Source organism: Aulonocara sp. 'chitande type north' Nkhata Bay, linkage group LG3 (assembly GCF_057382095.1).
Source record: "Aulonocara sp. 'chitande type north' Nkhata Bay isolate Kocher_YH1m ecotype deep benthic linkage group LG3, A_spYH_male_GT1.1, whole genome shotgun sequence".
Classification (NCBI taxonomy): domain Eukaryota; kingdom Metazoa; phylum Chordata; class Actinopteri; order Cichliformes; family Cichlidae; genus Aulonocara; species Aulonocara sp. 'chitande type north' Nkhata Bay.
Window position 1 is genome coordinate 7,728,830 of NC_141346.1, and position 22,892 is coordinate 7,751,721.

A 22,892-nucleotide genomic window follows, 5' to 3' on the forward strand; every position below is an offset into this window, starting at 1 on the left:
TGCTCTTTCCACGGTGAATCACGCACCCACGCCCTGGAGGGTTTATCAACTTCAAGTTCAGCCTCTGAGCATGTTGAACCAGTTTACTGGATCACAGCCCAGCAGGAAATCCTCTCTGTTCGTTAGCAGTGAGGCAGGAATGGCAGAGTTTTGAGATGTGGATTCACTCAGTTATGAGCGGAGTGATCAGGACTGTGTTTGCTGTCCTTCTTTGAAGGATGATGAAGAACTTGCTGTCGTTCCTGCTCCTCGGTAAGAAACTCCGAATAGATTTAAAAGTCTCGAAGTGAGTAAACTGCCTATTTCAGGCAGGAAATGTTTACAGCAGCCATGGAAATATGTTTCATGGATGCCTGAGTAAGAGTCAGTTACTGGATTAGAGTCTGTTAACTGTTTATTGGTTAAATTATCTAGTTTTAAGCGATTCTACAAAGTTTTTTTTTTGTGCAGATGCATCACAGTCAGTCAAGTAGAGGGGAAGAGGGGGACGTGTGTGTGTGTGTGTGTGTGTGTGTGTGTGTGTGTGTGTGTGTGTGTGTGTGTGTGTGTGTGTGTGTGTGTGTGTGTGTGTGTGTGTGTGTGTGTGTGCGTGTGTGTGTGTTGGGGAAAGATCATGAGTACAGCAGAAAACAGAAACAGGTTTATCCACTTGAGAAAGAGCAAGAGGCTGAAAAGACATTTAACATTTAATTTGACTAATATTTTCTTTCTGTTTCTGCACAGACATTGAGATAAGAACATTGTCAGGAATTCTTGTGATCATGATAATTTGGGCATGTGGTAATCTGATATTGTGACCGTCCTAATCTACATAATTAGTGTTTTTGCCAAGGTCCGGAGTCTGGTGACTCCATGTTTGTGTTTTTTGATTACTAATATGCTTCGTTTCATTCGTTTCTGGATATATTTTGGTAATTCCTCCTCCTTAGGTTTTGTTCCTGTGCTGTTAAGTGTTTCATGTCTCTAGTATAGGTTTGGTTCTCTTTATTGATTTCTGCTTGTGTTATATTTATAGTTTCTAGTTTTCTGTCCCACGTTTAGTTATTCTCATGTTGCATCAGTTTCCCTAGTCAGTCATGTCTCCACATCACAGTGTGAAGTCTGCGTCTTTGTAAATGCCTCTTGTTTCCTCTTTTATTTAGACAGTCTTGCATCCCACGTTCAGTGTTTTGAGTTTTGCTTCCTTTGGTTCATCATGTCAGATTATGTTCAGCTATGTCTCCCTCCTGTTGTGTATTCCCTCTGTTGTGGAAAATCTTAAATAAAATTGCAACCACCAGATGAGCATCTCTTTTGAAGTGAGGTTTACTAAAAAAGAAAAACACAGCAGTGGAGAAAACATTCAGGTCAAACACCAAAATGGTTGTCTGAATATTGACACCGCCTGAAACTCTTTTATACCTTCCCAAACACTCTCAAAGAAAGAACATTCCACAGCACATCATATATCCATGTGCCTTCAGTCCAGCTCATCCTTGACCCCCTCCCGCTCTATGGATGGATCTCTTGAACTTTACAATGGGCCCTCTATGAAAGTGCAATAAACCCACTTGTGATAACATTATACATGCATACATACAACTGGTGACAGGAGTGATCTTGCTTTACTAAAGTGATATGATTAAAATATGTGATTAATACATCAGAAAAGAAATCTTCCACCACACCTCGTAGCCCTCTGTGTATATATTGTGGGTGTTTCCTTTGTTCCTCGTTGGGTTGTCGGCCAATATTTGATTCCTCATGGTTCCAAGTCCCCAGGTTGCTCCAATTTCCTCTATTGTGGTTTTCTCGTGTTTAGCTTTCCCCTGTTTAGTTAGTTTTTCTTAGTTTCCCCTTCCTTGTTGTTTTAGTAGCTTTTTTGTGCAGTTTTTTTGTTCTGTTTATCTGCGCTTGGGTGTACTTCTCTCCACATGACCTGCCTTTGCCAATCATGAGTAGCCTGGGATGATTTCTTGCCCTAAATTATTTTCTCACTTCTTATGCAATTCAACAAACTGACCACATTCGAAAAGGGAAAGGTTTTTTTGCCTTTGCCATCAGAGCATCATGACAGTGAGATTACCGGACAGAAAATGACAGCGAATCCACATTTTTTCCCAGATTTGGCCTCTTAAAGGCATGTGGGCCTAAACTATTGATCAGCTGTTAAACAGCCTGTTTCACTTTAAGCGTTGTTTTCAATAAATTAAATGCTCAAAAAATGTTTTGTCTCACTCCCATTTCTTCTTGTTGCATGTTGAAGCTCAACTTGGAACCTTGTTAAGATCCAAACATGCAAAATATGATTTTTTGCCATTTTTGAAGTGTCTTAAACTTTGGATCAGGACTGTAAAATAAAGACCAGGAAGAGGTGTATATTCCAACATTAACTGTAGACTTAGCAAAAATCATTTATAATTAAATACATTAAATGATTTTACTCTCCTGAAATGAATAACAGACCATGTTTTGCTTTGGTGGATTACATCCTACAGACTTCTTCAAGCCTTGTGAGGTCTTGCTCATGCTGGTCTCTCTGCTTCCTGCACAGCATGGAGTTCATTTGTGTTTCTGTTCCTGTCCTCAGTTTCCCAGCATGCCCTGTCTGTGGTGGTGGAGGTGAATGAGGGGGCAGAGTCTGTCCTGCTGCCCTGTGAGTTCTCAGGTTTAATACCTGAGAATGACTCCACCGTGATGTGGACTCACGAAGATCTTTATAACAAATCTGTTCACCTACGACGAAAAGAAGGAGATGATCTTGGAGAGCAAAACCAGCGTTACAGCGGGCGCACATCGATGAGGCCTGATGCTCTGAACACTGGAAACTTCAGCCTCACTCTGAGAAAACCACAACTGACTGACAGCGGCAACTACACCTGCTCCATCAGTGATGGAATAGAAGAAAGGAGACTGATAGATATACAGCTGCAGGTCAAAGGTCAGACACAAACCCAAATACTTGCTGTACTTATAGGTCAAAAGTCAGCGCTATGGACAAAGGTCAGGGGTCAAACTGAAGGGAATAATTGGTCAAATGTAAGGCAAAAAAAAGCAAAGACAAAAATGACTGGGTAGGTGGAGAGATTGAGTTGGAAGGGTTTTTCTTTGGTGTTTATTCTTCGCCCATCTATTTTTACACCACTCTGAGAGCCTGATTCTGCTGGAGGGTCTTTACTTTTTAATATTAAGCGCCTTGAGATGATTGTTGTTCTTCTCTTGTGGTGAGTGAAGAGTGAATGATGGCAGAGATGAGTGGAAGTAAGGAAGAGAGCCAATATTTCACAAGTGCTGTAGGCAGAGGATAAAGATGAGATGTGGCCGGCTTTGATTTATATATGAACTCAGAAATGTCAGATGTATTAGGAACATGAAAGGTTCAAAATGGAGAAAAGGGTCTGAAGAGGAGATAGACACAACATTCGAACTGAGTTGCTGGTGAATGTTATTAATGAACGTGGTGAAGAACAGCATCAATGAGTTAAGGGTTTCAGATGAATAGAAGTGTGGTGGGTAGACCTCAGGGCGTTGAAGACGTTTGTTGAGAAGCGAAAACAGGATCCTGGTGGTTTAAAATGGAGCACTGTAACAAAAAATAATTTCCCCCAGGGATCAATAAAGTATTCTGATTCTGATTCTGATTCTGATTACCTTCATAAGAACTGAGTTGAAGATTTGTTATTACCGTATTTTCACGACCATAAGGCGCACTGTGCTAAAAGGCGCAGTCTCAGTTATGTGTGCCATTACTGTATTTAACACACACACATAAGGCGCACTGGATCATAGGGCGCATACAAGTACCGTATGCGTATTTAAAAATAAAGCAGGAGCAAAACAAAGTTTGGTACTCACATTTTTATCATCAATCAAACCCATCGAAGTCCTCATCCTCTGTGTCTGAATTGAACAGCTGCGCTAAATCTCCATCAAACATGCCAGGTTCACTTTCTTCACTGTCAGAGTCACTTTCCGTGCCGTGCGGCTCCTCGGAAATGATGCCGGCTTTTGCGAAAGCTCGAACAACAGTGCCAGCAGACATGTTAGCCCAAGCATCTACAATCCATTGGCAAATTGTGGCGTAACTCGCCGGGCGCTGCCTTCCACTCTTGGTGAAACTGTGGTCTCCATCGGTCATCCATCGCTGGATGTGTTTGTCGCCGATGTGTTTGCTGCAGTAGGAGCGGAAGATGGCCAGCTTTTCCTTATAATCCGCTGGAAGTTGCTGCGCTACCGTAGTCCTGGTCCGGATGGAAAAATGGCACGGTTTCATAAAAAGTGAAAGTGAAACTGCTTTTAGCCGAATGGTGACCGTCGAAACGCTTCTCCCGCTCGTTCTTTGCTCGATGATCGCCTTATGTCCGCGGAAACTCAGCTGCGTTTTCTTGACCTGCCGGAGCTTGTTTTCTAGCTTCCTCCATTTGCGAACCATCGATTCATTAATCTTAAATTCTCTCGCCGCTGCTCGATTTCCATGTTCCTCCGCGTAGCTGATGGCCTTCAGTTTAAACTGTGCTTCGTAAGCGTGTCTCTTTGCCATTTTCAGGGTTGTTAAAACAACGGTGTCCTGCATAACGCACATACCTGTTCTTTTATACAGGTATGTGCGATAAAGTCAACGCACACACTTCACCCTTTAGCGTTCTCATGGTGTTCTCTACTACGTCCTCCTTACAACACAAAGGGCGCACTGCGCTATAGGGCGCGCCGTACTTTTTGAAGAAAATCTAAGACTTTTAAGTGCGCCTTATGGTTGTGAAAATACGGTATATAATTCTCAAACACGTAGCTTAAAGCAGATAACTGATAAGCTGGAGAGGAAATGGCATATCACAAAATTAGAAGATCATCATTTAGCCTGGAGAAATAGTTTGTTGCTTCATAAGAAAGAAAATTAGAACACCTTAGTATTGACACACACGTCTGTGAATATATTTCTAATGTATTTTTTACTTTTTCCATTGGTCAGCAGTTACATGAAACTGTTAAGGGTTTATTTGTTTTGTTTTAAGAAATGTGTTGGAATCAGCGTTTCTTATTGTAACCAGAGATTTTAATGATTTGACATTTATTATGATCTCTCAATTGTTGGTAACCATAGCAATAGTTCATAGAGTACAGTTTAGCTGCCATTCAAAACAAAAAGAGTCAGAGAATATTTTTATATGATTAGAGGATAGAGTTAGAGATCAGGAATGCAGCTGTAGGTCAAAGGTCATGTTGCTATTTTCTTTATGTTTCTCTACAGAACAGTTTCCATCCTGGGCCACAGCTCTCCTGGTTCTCCTGGTTCTCCTGGTTCTTCTTGTGGTTTCTGGAGGTCTTCTTTTTTATTTCCGGCACTATTTCATGTCAGGTGAGTGTCTCCTACTACACTACCCATAATACCACTGGTTAGCAGGAGTCATCTGGTGGCTCCTTGACTGTTCAGAGCAGACACATGAGATCTTCATGGTTTCTGTGCTGATGTGTGTGAGACATGGCCGACTGTGGAGGCTCAGTCTGTCTGTTCTTCTGCTCTTCATCCAACATGTCTGCAGCACTTTACAGGACGCTGCAGACGAGTTACCAAAGAACGAGTCAGGAACACATCAGGAACAAACTGAGACACAATCTGACTGAGACTAGCCCCTTTTCCATTAGTTACTTGTCCATTAATCGGATCGACTGGTTTTACATTGCAATCCAGTACTACCCAGAGTGTGTGGTTGTCATCATAGTAATGCTGCAGATACAAATACAGCATCTTTCAATTGCTGCCTCATTCTTGACAGGACCATCACAGATAACTGGTGGATTCCTGACTGATTTCTGGCTGACCTAACTCTAATGACATCCTCCACTTGTTATGTGAACAATGTTACCATGAATGTTAACAGCATTTATGAAAACCAGTGGTAATCTCGTGTGCATCCACTAGGGAGAGCAGTGCTAATTAAAGTTCATTCATGAGCTCTATAAATATAACAACAGGGGTTATGCACACTGGACAAGCAGAAAGCAAAATGTGATGTTTGCATTCTACGGTTATTGATAAATAATGTTTCATGAACATGAAAGCATGGCATGGCAATTTTTTCCCCAATAAATTAACAGTAATGGGAGTAAAAATCACAGTCCTGCCTGCTTACTCAAGTTGTCTGCCATGTAATCTTAGTACAGTATAATACTATTGTGGTTTATTTTTATACTCTGTTTCAAAAACCCACTCCAAATCCAACAACTGGTACATGTACCCCAAATAAGAGCCCAACCTCCAGTATGTATGTATTTAGTTATGATCAGAATCAGAAATACTTTATTGATCCCGAAGGAAATTATGGGTTACAGCAGGCAGCATGCTGGTTGGCGCATGCGCACTCACAAAGGAACCGTCCAACCAAACATACTTACACAACATCACATCGGGGAGACAGGTCAGAGAGGTAGGCTGAAAAGAAAAACAGCGAAAATACACAACATGAGGTAAGAGGGGGAGAAATAAGCTCCACCCAGACTGAGCTCCTGATGGGAGAACAGTTTGAGAACAGAAAAAAACACCTCAGCACAAAAGCACATGACAAACAACAGGGTGAGTAGGGTGAGAGTAAGCCAGTGTAGACAGCATATCCAGTTCTCCAGCATGCGCTGGACCCAGACCTGCCGTCTGACCTCGGCTTTGGAGATAAGCGTTCATCATATGCATCATATCATCATCATATGCAAAATTTATGGGGAAGAATCGTCTGAATCCTGAAGATGAATAAATAAATAAAAACTTTAATAGCACAATTTGCTAAAATGTATTAAATAAATGTCTTAACAGTAATTTTACTAATAATGCATGGATTGCATTGTTTTAAAATGCAGTAAACTGACGACTGTGAACCCCTGTATTTTTGTTTAGCTTTCCTTACTTGCTCTGTACATCTCAAACTTAAGTGTAACTTAACAAATATATACAAAATATACCAAGTAGAAATTTCTACTTGGTGAAATGACCTGACAGAATATGCTGACACACTTTTTTAACAAAAATATATAAAACATCTACTACATGATAGACAAAAAAAAAAAAAAAACCCAGAACGACACAATTAAAAACAAGTTGTTTGTTGTTCCCATTTCCAAAGACCCAGGCCAGCCCCCATGAAACATAGCTCAAAAAAGCTGATAAGAGTTACACACCCACGCACATCTATCATGCTCAATCAGAATCAGCGTACTTTATTAATCCCTAAATTATGTGGGTTACAGTTGCCACAATCCAGTAACAGTAACAGACTATTAACTAGACTAAACAATATGTTACAGATTTACAGATTTAAGAAAAAGCACAATATATACAAATCACTCAATAATAGATATCAAGGACTGGCAGAGGTAAGTTAACACTGGTCTAACGCTTTAATTTAGCTTGAAAAACATTCTCCAAGGAACAACTTTGAAACACCTTCATAAAGACAGCAGAGCACTTAAAAGAAGAGAAACTAGATAAAAGTCTGGCCTCTGAAATAAACAATATAGAGAAATTATAAGATGCTGAAGACTTTTAAAATTTGTAAAAATTTAAATAAATCTAAAGAATAATTTCAAATATTAAATTGAATCTAACAAAAAAATGAAGGCCATGCTCATAATTCAAACCGGGGTCTTAGCAAGTAACAACCCAGAAAACTATTCAGAAATGTCTGAATTGTCAAACTGCCTGTAAAGTTTTATCCAGTTATTTTACATTTTCAAAACTTAACTTTTGTTAACATCACCTCATACACACAACTTTTGTTATGTTTTATTTGGTGACAAGGTTTACATTGAAAGTTCAAAACATATGAAATTCAATTCATTTTTATGTAGTCCCAAATCAAAACAGTGGCATTAATGTTTTTTTGTATTATAAGGCAAAGAGCCAACAGTGATACTGAGAAAATCTTCTATAGCGAACCATCCAAGTCAAAGTATTTTTCAAGAATGTGCCATTTCTCTGTGACTACAACTGAGTAAATGTTTATTTTAAAAGTAGGTACGTCATAAGGGATAAAGTCAGCCTCTGGCTGACCTCAGAATGCTTTATTGTACTTAAAACCGTACAATAATTTGGAGGAAACCCCAACAATCAGATGATCTTTTTAACAGCAAAAATGTGTCAGAAAGGTCATATCCTGGTTAAAAAGACGACTCCAAGGTTCTTCACAGTGTTACTGGAGGCCGAGGTAATGCATTCAACGTCACTATCTATTGAGACACCATGTTTTGTTGTGTTTTTTAGATTTTTAGGGCACATTAACCTTCATTTTATATAAATTTGGGAAAAGGAAATTAAAGTTAATTTTGGCCTATGTCATTAAGGCGTGGCTACAGTTTAATTGTCATCTTTCATTATACATGAAAAAAAATCTTTGTATCGTCTGAAATGAAAAAGTATGCCGTGTTTTCTTTTTTTAAGACTTTTATTTAACTTTTTTTCCCCCAACAAATACAAGACTGGTTCACATCCAAAACAGTAACACTGCACAGCACTAGAGTATTACACATTCTCCAGAGTCCACAGAGAACTTGTGATTATTTATGTCCAGAATTGTTGTCCATTCGAATCCAGTTTACAGGTTACTCCCAGTGCTTCCAGTGGTTTCTTCCATTTGTCCACAATAATTCGGGAGCTCCCATCAATATAATGTCCCAACCTGATCAGAGTCATGACATCAATGATGAGCGACTTCCATAGAGAAATGGAGGGAGGCTCAGCCCCCACCCATCTCAACATGATGCTTTTCCTGGCCAACATTAACAGTGACTGAATTACATGCTCATGTTGTACCAGTGAGACAGGAATATATCCAAATGAACACATTAATGGGTTTTCTGTCGCCTGATGACCAATGGCTGTGCTAATATTGGCGCAGACCTTTTTCCAAAATGACTGAATAATAGCATTCCCACAAGCAATCTAGTGCCCACTCTGGCCTTACACTTGAGACAATTTGGAGATGTTCCCATATTATACTTACCATAAATATACAGAGAAATATGCACATTGTGCAGGATTTTGTACTGCAGTTCTTTAAATCGGTTACAAACAGAGATTTTAGATGGAAGGAGCAAAATTTTGTCCCATGCCTGTATATCTATTTCACATTTAAGCAACGTCCCCCAAGATTTTCTCAACCATGTTAATTTGTCCACAATTAGGGCATAAATCTCTGAATAAAACTTTGATACAAAATGTTTATGCTCCCTTTTATCCAGAAAGAATTTCTCCAACCGAAAAGAGGCTGTTGCGATTTCTGATGATTTAGCATTTTTTAACACATAATCTCTCAATTGCAAATGCTTATAAAACTCAGTCTTTGACATAGAATACTGGGACTTCAGGGATTCAAATGATTTAAACTCACCATGTTTAAAGAGGTCATAAAACCTCTTTACACCTACTTTATGCCATCCCACAAAGCTCGACCCTATGCTTTGCGGCAGAAGGTCTGGATTATTTATAAGCGTTGACAAAATATTAAACCGAAGGCTGCTGTTAAAGGTTTTCTAAATTTTCCCCACGTCCACATAGCATTATATATCAGTGGGTTGTGCTTTATTCCATGAGGTAAGTCATTTAGATGTTTCCCTAGAAAGTTAACAGGTGAGGATGGTTTACATAATACTTCCTCAATATTTAGCCTTGGCAGATCAGAACGTTCACGTATCCAGGAAGAAAGAATCCTCGCTTGTATTGAGAGAACATAATTTTCTATATTTGGCTCTCCTCACCCGCCCAGATCTTTCGGTAACTGTAAAATGGTAAATGGCCTGTATTTGTATAGCGCTTTACTTAGTCCCCATGGACTCCAAAGCACTTTACACTACATTCAGTCATCCACCCATTCACACACACATTCACACACTGGTGATGGCAAGCTAATTGTGTGTCCAATTTAATTTTGGGTTTTCTTCCTGCCCAAATGAAATCCACCATAGCCTTATTAATTACTTTAATATCTTCTGATTTCAAAATGGCAAACAACATGCCTGTGGGATATAATATTTTCAGTAAGATTACCATCTTAATGAGATTTATTCTTCCCAAAAATAATATCGGAAGTGACTTCCATCTTCTCAGCATCTCTCAAAGATCTTGAACCATTCCATTAATATTTTCTCTGTATAAGTGACTAACGTTTGGTGTAACTTTAACTTCCAAATATACAAAACCTGGTGGTGCCCAGTGAAAAGGTTTAACATATAAAGGTTCAATGTCCCCTCCACTACACAGTCATTATAACAGATTTATCAACATCTACCTTGTATCCAGATATAAGACCAAAGTCCTTGATACACCTAGTAAGAACAGGTAGAGAGTTAGCAGGGTCAGTCAGTGCCAGAAGAATATCGTCTGCATAGAGCAGAGTTTTATGTTGTCTATCCCCAATTTTAACTCCATGAACACTTGGATTTTGTCTAATGGCCAAAGGCTCAATGGCCAAAGCAAATAATAGTGGTGACAATGGGCTACCTTGTGCTGTACCTCTGCTCAATGTAATTGGGGAGGATAACAAGCCTTTAGTTAACACAGATGCTATTGGTGATTTGTATATAATTTTGATCCACCCCAGAAACTTTTTCCCAAATCTTCCTCCCCTTAATAAAGCCTGTCTGGTCAGCATGCACAATAGAGCACATTACCTTTTCTAGCCTAAGAGCCAGTGTCTTTGAAAGTATCTTATTATCAACACCAAGAAGGCTAATAGGCCTGTAAGATGAGCATGACTCCGGATTTTTATCTTTTTTAGCTATCAATGTTATATTAGCCTGGTACATAGATTCTGGGAGTTTCGATTCTTCGAATGCTTTATTAAAAACCCTTAGTAATAAACTATTTAACTTCACTTTCATTACATTAAAAAATTCTACTGGGAAGCCATCTGCCCCAGGACATTTCCCTGGCTGGAGTGCAGATATAGCTTTATCCACCTCCATCAATGTGTGGGTGACTCCAGCAGCCACATGGACACTCCAGCAGGCTAACCTGATCTTCAGAGAGCTGAGGGAATACTAAGTCGTTTAGGAAAAAGCCTGAGTTAAGCCTTGTTAGGTCCATCTCAGACTGGTATAAATTTGTATAGAGTTCTCTGAAGTACTCATTAATCTGACGGTTTGCTACTTGCCTTTCACCATTCACATCCACAATAGCTGTGATAAAAGAACTTGATTCCTTGCAAGACGAGCCAGAAAGCGTTTAGGCTTATTAGCTGATGCAAAAAGCCGTTGTCTGGCACAAACATCTCTTTCAGTCTTTCACATTATCAAATTACGCAAAGATGTCCTGGTAATATTAAGCTCACTTAATGTTTCAGCTGATTTTGTTACATAATATTGTTTCTCCAGCTTTTTTAAAATATTATTCTCGATCTCTAACTGCCTTGTTAATCGTTGTTTTCTTTCATGACTTGTGTATGAAATAATCATCCCTCTAATGTAAGCCTTATATCCCATAAAGTTCTCGGGTCTATCTCCTCTTTAACATTTATTTCTAAAAATAATGTTGTTTGCTCTGTTATGAAATGTATAAATATCTCATCCAAAAGAGACAGTGTGCTCATCTTCCAAGACATGGAGGCTCAATATGTCTCATGGGTTGAACGGTTAGGACCTCAGGAGCCTGGTCAGAGAGACCTATATGACCAATATTTACCTGCTGAACTAACTGACTGATACACTTGGACATAAAAATATAATCTATACGAGATGCTGACAAGTGAGGGTTAGAGTAGAAAGTGTACTCCTTAGGTAGTGGATTATAGTGTCGCCAGACGTCCACAAGGTCGAGCTCATTTACAATTTGCCAAAGGGCTTTGGAATTTTTTGTCAAAGTAGATTGTGGGGGAAGTTTATCCATTTTGGGGCATAAAACACAGTTAAAGTCACTCGCTAATATTATATTAGCACAGTCCATGTCCACTAACCCTCTCAGATTATAAGGTGGAGGTGCAGTGTTTTCAAATAATGTTTCCTCAGGAAAGTATCTATACAGTAAAAAGTCCCAGCATAGAACCCTGTGTAACTGTGTGATTTAGTTGCAGAAGACAGTTCATTTACGTTAAAAAATTAGAGCCTATCAAACACACATGATTAAACCCACAGCAGTGGAATTACCATAATACCCAAAGTGTGTTCTAGTTAGAAAATACTGTGATCGTTTTTTTCAAATGCCGTATTGAGGTTGAGGACAGAAATAATTTCTGTGTCAGAAGATGATGATTAGTAACGTTCACTACAGCTCATGTTCTGCTTTGTTGCCCTCTCAGATTATAAGGTGGAGGTGGATTCAGGGGTGGAGTCTGTCCAGCTGCCCTGCAAAACCACAGTTAACCTGCCTAAAGACGCTAAAGTGGAGTGGAAGAACAAAAACAACAGGAAGGTCCACGTGTATCAGAACGGCTCTGACCAGCTTGAAGAACAGCATCATTTTTACAGAGGGCGAACAAAGATGAAGAGAAACTTACTGGAACCTGGAGACCTCAGTCTGATCCTGAAACCCCCCACAGACACAGACACCTACACCTGCACCGTCTACAACAACAGGGGGGAGATTCTGATGAAAAAAGAAGTGCTGCTCATTGTCAGAGGTCAGTGCTGTAGATACAGGTCAAAAGTCAGAGATCAGACTTATGGATAAGACAACGACCAAATCCACCTGAAAAGTCTGCAAAAAGAATTTTCACCTTTTCACAGTGGGGGACTTTGAGTAAGCCCTAGTAAATAGTTTTAGAGTATATGTACTTTACATATTCTAATTTTAAAATTATTATTTTGCTAGCTAGCAAACTCGCGGGATAAATTTTTGAAATGCACTGAGTGTGATGCAATACAGCGCTATTATAGCAGTTAGTTATGGCATAACAGCAATGTTAGCCAGGTACTTAACTAGCCAACTTAAGGCATTCTGATTACAGGCTCAAAGTGAAGTTGTCACCAAGTAGAATATGGTCTAGAACTGGTTTATAACTAACTGGTACCAAATGGAGAGAGCATATAACCCCAGTTTTAGCTTCTTTACACTGGCTTCCTGTCTCCTACAGGATCCAATTTAAACTTCTACTTTTTGTTTTTAAGTCACTCAATACCCGAGCCCCTCCTTACCTGTCTGAGCTCCTCTCTGCCTATGCTCCAGGAAAAACCACGAGGTCTAGCTCAAAACTAATGTTGTCCATCCCACGGACTAACCTCAAATCCCGTGGTGATAGATCCATCTCTGTGGCAGGTCCCAGACTTTGGAATAGTCTCCCCTTAAATATTAGATCTGCACAAACACTTGAGCAATTTAAATCATTACTAAAGACACATTTCTATGCCCTGGCTTTTAACACACTATGACCCAAGCATTTTGATCTTATTTGAATCAGTTTAGTTATTGTTTTAATTCTTTTACTGTCCTATTATTGTTTTTTATTGTTATTATTGTATTACATTGTTGCTTGTTAATACCATTTTTATATTGTTAAGCACTTTGTGCAGCATCGGCTGTTTGAAATGTGCTATATAAATAAATTTGACCTTGACCTTGACCTTTATATTTTTGTGTATTGCTGCGGCTTTTTCAACTATTAACTTGGAACCTTTGACAACACCTTAGGGGGAAATAATGGTAAATGCCTGATGCATATGTGCACAAAGAATAGAATTTTGTGCTACTGAAGTTCCCAGACTTTCATTCCAAATCTGTTTATTGTGAGCGCCTACACGTTAAACAACTTAAACATTATAAATAGCTTCAAGCTCACACTGAGGCACTATCAGCCACTGACACAATAGACAAATATGTTTGTATGTGAATATTTCATACTTTAAGGCTCCCTGTTTTTTTTAAGGGAGATGAACATTACATTATAATTGCGCATAATAATATCACAGATGATCGATTAAATAAATAGATTTTAGATAGATGCTTGTGCATTCTTAAAGTCTTATATGTTGAACTGAAGTATGTCATCTGTTCACAGCCCCTCCCAGTCAGTGCTGTTATCCACGCCTGTCTTACTGTGTATTATTGTGTATAATAGGCAGTGTATTATTGTCTTCAACAATAATACACTATATGCATATAAGGCAAACTTTTCCTTTTGCAGTATTTTTGTGTGGTGCATTTTTCTATGTTTTAACAAAAGGGTAACAAAGGTATTTAACCCTTCATATATGAATTATGACAACCTCAATCAGGATTTTTTTTCTTAAGTATTTTTATTCTTCTTTAGGCACAATTTACATGTCCACTTTGGTGGACAACATATGTTTTGACTTATGAATTGAATATGGAGTGACACATCAGTGTCCAATGTAGTGGTTTATGTGCAAGTATAACATCAACATTGACACAAATACAAGAAAACAGCCTGTGAATAGCTGTCCACTGAAGTGACCACTGTGTGTGAAAGGGTTAATGACCTTATAGTACCATATCACCCCATTAGCTAACTCTCCCTCTCTCTCCTTTACCCCATATCATGTCTGCTGCATATGTACAAAGTCATTTACTGGGCATTAATGTTTGCACTAAATTACCACACTGTAAATACTGTTATATTATCTTATACTGTTTGCGCTCAAACTATCATATTGTAAATACTATTATATTTTCTTTGTTATTTACTGTGCTAAGTGCCTTCCTTTTACTTTATATCGTATACTTTTACTACCGTTATTTATTACCATGCTGCTTCTTGTTTTATTGCTGCTGGCCTTTGTGAGCTACCAAACAAATTTCGTTGTATAACTACAATGACAATAAAGTTCTTCTTTATCTTATCTTTATCTTCGCTCTCGCTCTGCAGGCCTACTTGTTGTTCCTAGAGTATTTAAAAGTAGAATGGGAGGGAGAGCCTTCAGTTTTCAGGCCCCTCTTCTGTGGAACCAGATATGTCTCATATGTCCAGTTTGGATTCAGGAGACAGACACTATCTCTACTTTCAAGATTAGGCTTAAAACTTTCCTTTTTGCTAAAGCATATAGTTAGGGCTGGACCAGGTGACCCTGAATCCTCCCTTAGTTATGCTGCAATAGACGTATGCAGCCGGGGGATTCCCATGATGCATTGAGTTTTTCTTCTCCAGTCACCTTTCTCACTCACTATTTGCTTTTTTTGTTTTTTTATTGTGTTTTGCTTTTCTTCAGCCTGTCCCATTTGGTGCTTTTGCCATCAGAATTATTGTCTAAAGGCAAAGAAAGATGCCCAACGGATTTACTTTACCAAATGGACCAACCGGCCTTGCCGTATTGGTCTATTTGATTCACCTTTGCTTTTATTTTTTATTTTATTTTATTTTCACTTGCTACACGGGACAGACATGAACGTGATGAAAGGCAAAACAAAAAACAACAAAACAAACAGACAAAAAATACATATATCGATCACCTGGATCACCTGTTGAGAAAGAAAAAAGAGAAAACAAGCAAAAAAAGAGAGCAATGTAATAAACAACAACATCGTGATGATCTATATGAATATAACAGTAAATACTAAATATTAAACATTATTGTGCAGCACGTAATATCGACAGCGCACAGTGTGCTTTAAGGTAGGAGCCAAAAAGGGTGTAGTTTGTGTGTGTGTGTGAGCACCCGTGTGTACACCTGTGAGCATGAGCGTGTTTGTTTTTAAAAGGTTCCTTCATGTAATGATCTGCTAGAGCACAGGTGTCGAACTCCAGGCCTTGAGGGCCGGTGTCCTGCAGGTTTTAGATGTGTCCTTGATCCAACACAGCTAATTCAAATGGCTAAATGACCTCCTCAGCATGTCTTGAAGTTCTCCAGAAGCCTGGTAATGAACTAATCATTTGATTCAGGTGTGTTGACCAAGGGTGAGATCTAAACCCTGCAGGACACCGACTCTCGAGGCCTGGAGTGCGACACCCCTGTGCTAGAGGGTGTGGGGGGACCACTGCCCCGTCCTCCAGGGCATGAAGCAGGTATGGAGGAGATCAAGACTCCAGACATCCAGAGGCCCTCAGAACACAAGAGACCATGGAAGACCAACAGAGGGGCAACTCACTATTTGTTAATAGACCTCTCTGCAGTGAATCATCTCTCTTCCACAGCATGTCTTTTAATACTGTCTCCCATCTCTCGCCCCAACCGGTCGCAGCAGATGGCCCCGCCCCTCCCTGAGCCTGGTTCTGCTGGAGGTTTCTTCCTGTTAAAAGCAAGTTTTTCCTTCCCGCTGTCACCAAAGTGCTTGCTCATAGGGGGTCATATGATTGTTGGAGCTCACACTGTGTGTATTATTGTAGGGTCCAGCTTACAATATAAAGCGTCTTGAGGCGACTGTTGTTGTGGTTTGGCGCTGTATAAAAAAATTATTCAAATTGTGTCTTAAATGCTGCCAGTGCCTCTCTTTGCTGTAACCAACCTTTCTCTTTATTTCTGAGCTTTTTAAGGACTTTAACTGATGCATCAACCTTTGAAAATGGAAAGAAATCAGTCAGATTCATGGCTGCATCACAGTGTCACATGTAGTTCTCCACATCAGCTGGATTATATCTATAGCAGCAAACAGCAGCTGATGCACAAATCTTTGTCTGTGTTAATAAAGTTGGATCAGTTCAAACAGTTTGTTGCTCTGCATTCAGCCTGTTAGAGTCAACACAAATGTCTCCATCCAAGCTCATGTTGTGCTTTGTTGTCCTCTCAGTCCCCCAGGTGGAGGTGGATTCAGGGGTGGAGTCTGTCCAGCTGCCCTTCAAAACCACACTTCACTTGCCTGAAGATGCTAAAGTGGAGTGGAAGGACAAAGGCAGCAGGATGATCTATGTCCATCAGAACGGCTCTGAGCAGCCTGAAGAACAACACCAGGCTTACAAAAACCGAACGAAGATGAATGAAGACCTGCTTAAAACTGGAGACCTCAGTCTGACCCTGAAACACCCCACAGATGGAGACAACAGGACCTACACCTGCACCGTCTACAGCAGGGAGGGAAACATCCTGCTGAAGAAAAATGTGGAGCTAAAAGTCAGAGGTTAGTGCTGTAGATACAGGTCAAAGGTCATGTAGTGTGATTGAGAGTGAATCAGTGTGAGTGATGGAGGCAGCAGGAAACTAACAGGCTGACTATCTCAGTGAAAGACCATCTCTGAATTGAGGACTAAGGGTACATTCTTTGCCATCTTACTGTGATTGCAGCCATTCACCAACTTTCTGCAAATGGTACTCATGGCCATTGATCAGTGGTCTTTGATCAATGGTCATGAGAATTTGAATATTAATGATCAAGGAATTGACCTCCCAGCCCATTGTTCCTTCAGTGGGCTGGTTTCAGTCATTATGCAAATGTCCTGTTTATAAGGTTGGGGAAACCTACAGTCAGCTGAGACTGAAGAAGTCACTTGGATGAGTGACGAAATGTTTCTGCCACCAAAAAATGCTACATCCACATAAACAGAATCAATCGGTCTTTTTCTAGGAAAACTCCCTGAAATGTAAATCTCATTGAAACAAGTTCAGTGTTTCACAATAAAAGCCTCTTTAAAGCATTGATTCTACTCTGCTGTGGACACAGACAGCTAGAGACCCACGGCTGAGGAGTCCTTCCTGTTAGACCTCTTTGAAATCCGCTTGAAATCTGCCCGGTAACAAAAAAGGGAAAAGTGGATGTCCGCACAGCCCCTCACACTCCCCGTCTGATGACATTTAAGATAAGATAAGATAAGACTTTATTGATCCCACAATGGGGAAATTTTTGCGTCACCTCAGCTCAGGTACAGATATATGAAGGAAATACAAAAATACAAAAATACTTAATTTATGTCACTGTGACCACGCGGACCCTCAGAAATCAAGTGTTTGTGTCCACTGACATGTTAGAGTGCTTGTACTTTGAAATGCACACAGGAAATGATGTGTTTCCATAAAGAGTGTAGTGCAGTAAGTTTAAAAGAGCAGGGCCAAAGCAGACTGATGGATTATTGTGACATCACTGTTTGATTCTTCTATCAAATAGAAGAAGAAGAAAAGTTCTCTTCAGCAGGGGAGGTCAAAGGTTAAAGGAGAGAAAACACACAGTTCATGGAAATGAAGTAAAGGCCTTCCTCATTGTGATGACCTTTGACCTGCTGCCTGTTATTTTCACTCATTAACGTGTGAAAGCAGCAGCTAGCAGCAGCTTTTAAGGTCCACTGTTTTCTTGCATGTTACTTAATGCAGGCAGTGATGTTGTAAAGCAATGAACACTTTAAGGGCAAATTTCCAAAGTGGGAAAATGATGGTGGAGACAGAGGTTCAGGTTTAGGTGGAGTAATGACCCACCTGCCTCTCTTAAACAGCTACTGCTTGATGGCTGTTCAGTCATGTCCATTAATCCGTAAATGCCTGTTTCTAATCACTGATTTATTCCATACATTTATCCCACTTTACACAACAGTTACTGAGAGAAGTTAATTTCAGAAGATGTAAATCTGTCAGCAACTGTGTCACATTTCAGAGTTTAACTAACTTCCTTACAGTACATGTGCATTTCTTCATAGTCAGAATAAGTCAGCACATCAGCCTGAGACAAGAGTAAATGTAAAAAAGAAGAAGTTTTCATCCAGAGGTCTGTGGTCCAGACAATTTCCAGATGTATTGATATATAAAATTTGGTTATGCTATTCAGTGGTTAGACACCAATTGCCTGTTACATCAGTATAGAATAACAGAATATAATAGAATAGAAACAGGACCTCTGCAGTCTAGACACTGATGGTGGTGAAGATAAGGCATGGATGGAGCACTGAGCCGAGGTTGGGATGGGGAGGAGGTGGGTTGCATAAAGGAGTCTGCAAAGGAGAACTAAAGATGAGCTGTGAGATTTATGTCACACAGAGGAGGCTGATTGGCCTGAAGAGTGTGGGCAGTGAGATAATTGGACTAGAATAATGATGCCAGTTTTGAGTTTGGTGGTATGGGAAAGTGGAAGTTAAGTAACAAGCAGCCAAACACCTGGAAAGCAGACAGATGAGTGAATACAGATGTTCCTTGTTGAACTTACACATGAGCTTCATTTCATGATCTGCAGAGTCAGTATGAAGTTTATTCTGTTTAGCGTCCAAAGAAAGAAAAGAGCTTCCTGTAGATCCTTGTACATGTGATGTCTGTAAGATGTCTCCTCTCTCTTTGTCTGAATGAATGTTCTTGAGCAGCTCAGCTCTGTGCTAATAACTGCTTTATTCCACATCTGTATTCATAAAAGTGAATAACAGTGGATCATCTCTCATCTAATCAGCATTTCTAATGTTGTGTTTGTTGTCCTCTCAGTCTGTCAAGTGGAGGTGGATTCAGGGGTGGAGTCTGTCCAGCTGCCCTTCAAATCCACAGAAAACCTGCCTGAAGACGCTAAAGTGGAGTGGAAGGATGGGAGATCCAGAACGGTCCATGTGTATAAGAACGGCTCTGACCAGCCTGAAGAACAGCACCAGGTTTACAGAGACCGAACGAAGATGAATGAAGACCTGCTGAGAACTGGAGACCTCAGTCTCACCCTGAAACACCCCACAGACTGGGACAGCGATGATTTCATATGTGAAGTTTGGAGGAGTGGAAACATCCTTAGAACAAAATCACTGCTGCTCAAAGTCAGAGGTTTGGTCCTTTGTTTGTCTTGTTTTCCTGGCTGCCACTGAGGACAGACTTTCTGGACTCTGACTCACACATCATTTCTTCTTCTCATGTTTCATCCTCAGCTCACATGATTGCAGACATGAGCAATTGCAGACATATCTATATATATCTATATATATCTATATATATATATAGATATATATAGATACACCCAGCACGCCCCTGCGGGCGGTTTATCCTTCAAGCTCGGGTCCTCTACCAGAGGCCTGGGAGCTTGAGGGTCCTGCGCAGTATCTTAGCTGTTCCCAGGACTGCGCTCTTCTGGACAGAGATCTCCGATGTTATTCCCGGGATCTGCTGGAGCCACTCGCCTAGCTTGGGAGTCACCGCACCTAGTGCTCCGATTACCACGAGGACCACCTTTACCTTCACCCTCCACATCCTCTCGAGCTCTTCTCTGAGCCCTTGGTATTTCTCCAGCTTCTCGTGTTCCTTCTTCCTGATATTGCTGTCATTCGGAACCGCTACATCGATCACTACGGCCGTCTTCTTCTGTTTGTCTACCACCACTATGTCCGGTTGGTTAGCCACCACCATTTTGTCCGTCTGTATCTGGAAGTCCCACAGGATCTTAGCTCGGTCATTCTCCACCACCCTTGGGGGCATCTCCCATTTTGACCTCAGGACTTCCAGGTTATACTCGGCACAGATGTTCCTGTACACTATGCCGGCCACTTGGTTATGGCGTTCCATGTATGCCTTGCCTGCTAGCATCTTGCACCCTGCTGTTATGTGCTGGATTGTCTCTGGGGCATCTTTACACAGCCTGCACCTGGGGTCTTGCCTGGTGTGATAGACCCCAGCCTCTATGGATCTTGTACTCAGAGCTTGTTCTTGTGCTGCCATGATTAGTGCCTCTGTGCTGTCTTTCAGTCCAGCTTTGTCCAGCCACTGGTAGGATTTCTGGATATCAGCCACCTCCTCTATCTGCCGGTGGTACATACCGTGCAGGGCCTGTCCTTCCATGATGGTTCCTCGTCTACCTCCTCTTTCTTGGGTTTCTGCTGCCTGAGGTATTCACTGAGCACTCGGTCAGTTGGGGCCATCTTCCCAATGTATTCTTGGATGTTCGTTGTCTCATCCTGGACTGTGGTGCTGACACTCACCAGTCCCCGGCCCCCTTCCTTCCGCTTAGCGTACAGCCTCAGGGTGCTTGACTTGGGGTGAAACCCTCCATGCATGGTAAGGAGCTTTCTTGTCTTTATGTCAGTGGCTTCTATCTCCTCCTTTGGCCAGCCTATTACCCCAGCAGGGTACCTGATCACGGGCAGGGCGTACGTGTTGATGGCCCGGATCTTGTTCTTACCATTCAGCTGACTCCTCAGGACTTGCCTGACCCTCTGCAGGTACTTGGTGGTTGCAGCTTTTCTAGCGGCCTCTTCATGGTTCCCATTCGCCTGCGGGATCCCCAGGTACTTGTAACTGTCCTCTATGTCTGCAATGTTGCCTTCTGGTAGTTCAATCCCCTCAGTTCTGACTACCTTCCCTCTCTTTGTTACCATCCGACTACACTTCTCCAGTCCGAATGACATTCCAATGTCATTGCTGTATAGCCTGGTAGTGTGGATCAGTGAATCGATGTCTCGTTCACTCTTGGCATACAGCTTGATGTCATCCATGTACAGGAGGTGGCTGACAACTGCTCAGGTATCCGTAGCCAGTCTTGTTAATGATCTCACTGAGGGGGTTCAGGCCTATGCAGAACAGCAGTGGGGACAGAGCATCTCCTTGGTAGATCCCGCACTTGATGGTGACTTGTGCTATGGGCTTGGAGTTGCCCTCTAGTGTTGTACGCCACATCCCCATTGAGTTCCTGATGAAGGCTCTCAGGGTCCCATTGATCTTGTACAATTCTAGGCATTCCAGTATCCAGCTGTGGGGCATTGAGTCATAGGCCTTCTTGTAATCAATCCAGGCAGTGCACAGGTTGGTCAGTCTGGTCTTGCAGTCTCGGCTGACTGTTCTGTCTACCAGTAGCTGGTGTTTTGCGCCTCTGGTATTCTTGCCAATTCCTTTCTGTGTCCCGCTCATGTATTGACCCATGTGCCTGTTCATCTTAGCCGATATGATCCCTGACAGGAGCTTCCATGTAGTACTGAGGCAGGTTATTGGTCGGTAGTTGGAGGGGACCGGTTCCTTCTTGGGATCCTTGTGTATATATATATATATATATATATATACACACACATATATACATATATACATATATATATGTATATATGTAACAAAGTGATTTCCACCTCTCCTTCATGATGTGACAGTGTCAGAGCTGAATGCACTTGTAGAGTATCATGTTTTTATGGCTCACATTTAAAGTGTTGCAGCTCTAATGTACAGCTGTCATATTAGAAATAGAAGCAGCTCTGATTTTAGTGCTCAAAGAAATCTATGAAGTGATGAATTCACACATGAACAGTTTTCTGCAGCGTTCCTCTCGGCCTTATTTGCAGCTCCACTCTTGTTTTTGCTCTAATAATTATTTCTCTCCATGAGCTGTTTCTCTGCCTGAAGGAGGCGCCACTCCATCGCTTCATTTAGTGCAGAACAAGAGTCACATGATGCTCTGAACACCAATCACACTTTGTACAGCTCATGTTGTGTTTGTTGTCCTCTCAGTGTGTCAGGTGGAGGTGGAGGAGGGGGCGGAGTCTGTCCAGCTGCCCTTCAAAACCACACAAAACCTGCCTGGAGATGTTAGAGTGGTTTGGGAATGCAAAGAGCCTGAACCAGTAATGTTGGTCCACGCGTATGAGAACGGCTCTGACAAACCTGAAGAACAGCACCAGGTTTACAGAGACCGAACGAAGATGAATGAAGACCTGCTGAAAACTGGAGACCTCAGTCTGACCCTGAAACACCCCACAGAGAGAGACAGTGGAGAATATGCATGCTACGTTGTGAGGAATCGAGCTGTGGTTAGAAGGAAGAGAGTGCAGCTCAAAGTCAAAGGTTTGTGTGTACATGTTTACACATCTTTGTGAGGACAGAACATTGGCACTATACTTGTGGGGACAAAATGTCTGGCCCAACAAGTTTTAAGTCAAATGTGGTTTTACTGTCAGGGTTACAGTTAGCCTAAATTTTACCATGACCTAAGGGTTCAAGTTTACTTTATTTATACCTATAGATAAATTGGCTTTATGAAAAATAATTATAACATTTGGCATCCCCTCACAAAACACACACCCACCCATTAAACCCTGACAAACACATTTGATTATTACACAAGCAATAAAAAACAATATAAATGAGATCAAGATGAATCAAATAAAACAGTTCTTATTGTGTTTAGTGAC

The 22,892-nt window shown here is 41.0% G+C and overlaps 1 protein-coding gene across 1 annotated transcript; it reads left to right on the plus strand.

Annotated features, from left to right (window-relative positions):
• The first annotated feature begins 126 nt into the window (after nucleotides 1-126).
• Nucleotides 127-22,598, plus strand: LOC147333750 (uncharacterized). The gene is made up of 7 exons (XM_086268785.1): nucleotides 127-252; nucleotides 2,570-2,920; nucleotides 5,228-5,335; nucleotides 12,255-12,575; nucleotides 16,634-16,960; nucleotides 19,234-19,557; nucleotides 22,213-22,598. The coding sequence occupies exons 1-7, from the start codon at nucleotides 219-221 to the stop codon at nucleotides 22,575-22,577; spliced, it is 1,830 nt and encodes a 609-aa protein (XP_086124911.1). The 5' UTR covers nucleotides 127-218; the 3' UTR covers nucleotides 22,578-22,598.
• The last annotated feature ends 294 nt before the right edge of the window (nucleotides 22,599-22,892 follow it).

Excerpts from the sequence above, each read along its gene's own strand:
- LOC147333750 (XM_086268785.1), top strand. The coding sequence starts at position 219 with ATGATGAAGAACTTGCTGTCGTTCCTGCTCCTCG. Across the intron at positions 2,921-5,227 it reads TATACAGCTGCAGGTCAAAG|AACAGTTTCCATCCTGGGCC; the intron begins GTCAGACACAAA and ends GTTTCTCTACAG. Across the intron at positions 19,558-22,212 it reads ACTGCTGCTCAAAGTCAGAG|TGTGTCAGGTGGAGGTGGAG; the intron begins GTTTGGTCCTTT and ends TTGTCCTCTCAG.